We start from the raw sequence: 4,011 nt of genomic DNA, 5'->3' as shown, positions 1-4,011 counted from the left end.
TGCTACCTCACTTGGTCTAGTCACTGATAAATGAAAAATCAGGGTTTTACTATTTGTTTCCACTGGGGGAAGAAGGGGTAAGGAGCTCCTATTTGGTATTCCTAGGGGAATGGAAGTGTGGCTTGTAGATGCACCTTCCTCCCCTGAAACGTTTTCCAAGCTGAGACCTTGGTAAGAGAGAGCACTGAGAATAGAAGTTTGGCTAACAAAGAATCTGTTGCATCTGCAGACCGATCTGCAGTGTGCCATGGGTTTGGGGGGGGTGTTGTTTTTTTGTTTTGCTTGGAAAGTACCACTGCTAAAATTAGAGGACAGCCCGTGTTGTTTCTGTGCAGCTGTTCGCAAGGGTATTTTTAAATTTTATCTGCATGCCTTCCTTCTTTGCATGAAAGCTGAAGAACGTATGAACCCAATAAAACTCCTGAAAATTTACAGTATGAAAACTTGTATTTTTAACTCTTTTCTGGAATTTTTCCCCTAGGTTTTTGCTTCCATCATGACAAAGAGGCCTCATGATGCCCCGCTCTTCTTTTGCGTTCTCCACTTGCCGTCTTGCTAGGCTTCCGGTCAAGAATGAACATAGCGGCAGTGTTCAATGCCTTGCTAGTGTCTGTCCTTGCAGCAGTGCTGTGGAAATACATCAGGCTGCGAGACCACGTCTCTGTGCTGGAAGAGGAGCTGGTCCTCACTCGCCAGTCGCAGGAGCTCTCACAGGTCCGCATCGACTACCATGCCGCACTCCAGGCCCTGGTGGAAGACGGCACCCGAATGGTGTGCACCGGGAGGATGCACACGGATCGGATCTGTCGTTTTGAGTCGCTGTGTTACTCCACGGAGGCGGAGGAGTTCGTCTTCTTCCACAGCAACTACTCGGTCATGCTTCCCAACTTGGGCTCCAGGAGGTTCCAGCCTGCCCTCCTTGATCTGTCCTCTGTGGAGGACCACAACACGCAGTATTTCAACTTCGTAGAACTGCCAGCCGCAGCACTGAAATTTATGCCAAAGCCGGTTTTTGTCCCTGACGTGGCACTGATTGTGAACCGGTTCAATCCCGACAACTTGATGCATGTCTTTCACGATGATCTCCTCCCAATCTTCTACACCATGCAGCAGTTCCCAGATTTGGATCTCGAGTCGCGGTTGTTTTTCATGGAAGGGTGGGGGGAAGGCCTGCACTTTGAGCTGTACAGACTGCTGAGTAACAAGCAGCCACTTTTGAGAGAGCAGCTTAAAACCCTTGGGCGGCTCCTTTGCTTTACCAAGTCATACGTGGGACTATCGAAACTCACCACGTGGTATCAATATGGCTTTGTTCAGCCCCAGGGACCAAAAGCCAACCTCCTGGTCTCTGGCAACGAGATCCGACAGTTTGCAAAGTTCATGATGGAGAAGTTGAACGTTAGCTTGGAAGGAACGCCTCAGGAGGAATATATTATCGTGTTCAGCCGAACTATAAACAGACTAATTCTAAACGAGGCAGAGCTTATCTTAGCGCTTGCCCAAGAGTTTCAGATGAAAACCATTACCGTTTCCCTAGAAGATCATCCGTTTTCAGATATCGTCCGCTTGATCAGCAATGCATCCATGCTCGTGAGCATGCATGGAGCCCAGCTAGTTATGTCTCTCTTCCTGCCAAGAGGAGCCACTGTTGTAGAACTCTTCCCTTACGCTATAAACCCTGAACATTATACACCTTACAAAACACTGTCTACTCTTCCGGGCATGGATCTTCAATACATCGCCTGGCAGAACACTGAAAAGCAGAATACTGTGACCTACCCAGACAGGCCCTGGGACCAAGGCGGAATTGCTCACTTAGACAAAACAGAACAAGACCGCATCATGAAAAGCACAGAAGTTCCCCGTCATCTCTGTTGCCGAAACCCAGAGTGGCTTTTCAGGATCTACCAGGACACAAAAATTAACATTGCCTCCCTTATCCAAGCGATCAGGCAAACTGTGAAATCCAAGCCTGGGCCCAAGCGGCAGAAGTGGGCTAGCGGTCTCTACCCAGGCAAAGTCCGAGATGCCAAATGCCAGGCCTCCGTCCAAGGAACGGCTGAAGCGAAACTCTCCGTGTCTTGGCAGATCCCTTGGAACCTCAAGTACCTGAAAGTCAGGGAGGTGAAATACGAAGTGTGGATACAGGAGCAAGGAGAGAACACGTACATGCCTTACATCTTGTCTCATCAGAATCACACGTTTTCAGACAACATCAAGCCCTTCAAGAACTATCTGGTGTGGATTCGCTGCATTTTCAACAAAAATCTCCTGGGACCCTTCGCAGATGTGCTGTTTTGTAGTACGTAAAATGGCCACCCTGTTTGGGGGATGCTGCCTGGACAAGTGGGTTTAAGAGAAACAAGCTGGTCCAGTCATTCTGTAGTCTGCAGAGAACTGAAAAGGACTACAGACCATGTCAGTGCCTCAGTGTCCATTTGATTGCATTCAATGTGTCTTCTCTTCCCAGTGTGGAATGATTTCCTGTCGGTGTGTAAACATTTTTTGGGCCCTTGGCAATAGCCTACAGGCATGAGTCTATAAACTGGCAATCAGAATGGAACACAATTGTTGATGTACCTTGGTAATAGTTTGAATCCCTCTTATTTGCGTGATAAAATATTTTAAACCCAGCTTTAAGCCAGAATTTGGTTACGTCACTGGATAAGCAATTTCTGCGTATTGTCCAGTATTTAATTTTGCTCCCCCCCCCAAAAAAAGAAACTCTGTCTGTATCCCAGAGCAAAGTATTTGGTATTAGAATCTTCATTAAATTGTTGGAACCCAATTCAACCACTCTCTCTTTCTTTAATAGGCCTAAAATGGGTATTTTTAAAATAAGAGTGGCTGTCGTTCAACAAACAGTGAAGCATCCATGCCTTTTAGTTTTAGCGTTGTTGGTCTGTTTTACACCTGTTACAAGAATAATCATGAACACAAGATAAATGTGTTGGGTCCAGCACAGTGCTTCTGTAGGTACAAAGGCTTCTGTCCACGGGCTTTCATGGCTTTCCGCAAGAGTAGGATGGGTGTGGATGTGTTTTTGGCTGTTGTGGGAAGGTGGAGCTGCTGAAGTTGCACTTGAAATTCTTGGATGGAATTCTTTGTGCATATGGAAATGCTGTGGTGGATCTAAATTGCAGATTGGTCTGCTGTTTTTAGAAATTCAGTGGGCTGGATCCATGAGAAGAGTTCATGGAAGGCACTGGCAGAGCGGATCTTACCTCTCCCTTAAGCAACGCGCCATTTATCCTAAAACTCCTATCTGAGGATTGGGAGAGCCTCACAAGCAGAATATGCCACAGGAAGGAGAGCTGTGGTGTCTAGAGGGAATCAGTTAAAATCGCCTCTTTTCCTCCCTTTTCGATGAGCTGTAAACAGAAGAGGGGGAAAGAGAAGGTTTTGCTTAATTCCTTTGCCAACACCTCCTATGGGTTCTTCCAGTGGATCCAACCCAATGTCTGATTGTGGTCAGGTGATAAAAAGACAAAGTAAAGGCCTGAGCCTCAGGGAGCTATGCAGGATCTTGATTATGAAAGCAGGAAAAAAGAAAAATACGATTGCAAATCTGTATGAAACAGTGGTGTGTGATTGTGACAGATGGCGTCCTGTCACGCCCTCCTGGTGTCAAACCCCCCCCCCCCCGATATCATAGCATTGGGAAAAGTGCAGAAAAGGGCAACTAAAATGATTAAGGGGATGGAACATCTTCCCTATGAAGAAAGCTTAAGGAGGTTAGAGCTCTTTAGCTTGGAGAAACAATGATTGATGGGTGACATAAGAGGTTTACAAAATTACGCGTGGGGTAGAGAAGGCAGAGAAAGAAGTACTTTTCTTCCTTTCTCACGATACCAGAACTCATGGGCCCTCAATGAAATTAATGAGCAGTAAGCTTAGAACAGAGAAAAGGAAGTCCTTCTTCACCCAAAGAGTAATTAACATGTGGAATCCACTGCCGCAAGAAGTGGCGGCAGCTACAAGCACAGACAGCTTCAGAGGGGATTGGATAAA

General features: G+C 46.5%; 1 protein-coding gene across 1 annotated transcript; it reads left to right on the top strand.

The window, feature by feature from the left end:
• The first annotated feature begins 487 nt into the window (after positions 1-487).
• POMGNT2 (protein O-linked mannose N-acetylglucosaminyltransferase 2 (beta 1,4-)) lies at positions 488-2,780 on the top strand. Its single transcript, XM_015412487.1, has one exon. It carries the CDS (start codon positions 574-576, stop codon positions 2,308-2,310), a length of 1,737 nt encoding a protein of 578 aa, XP_015267973.1. The 5' UTR covers positions 488-573; the 3' UTR covers positions 2,311-2,780.
• Positions 2,781-4,011: the final 1,231 nt, after the last annotated feature.

Source organism: Gekko japonicus, unplaced genomic scaffold (genome assembly GCF_001447785.1).
Source record: "Gekko japonicus isolate JY-2015 unplaced genomic scaffold, Gekko_japonicus_V1.1 scaffold785, whole genome shotgun sequence".
NCBI classification, from domain to species: Eukaryota; Metazoa; Chordata; class Lepidosauria; order Squamata; family Gekkonidae; genus Gekko; species Gekko japonicus.
Note: the sequence above shows the minus strand (reverse complement) of the source record. Positions and strands in the feature narration are given on the sequence as shown.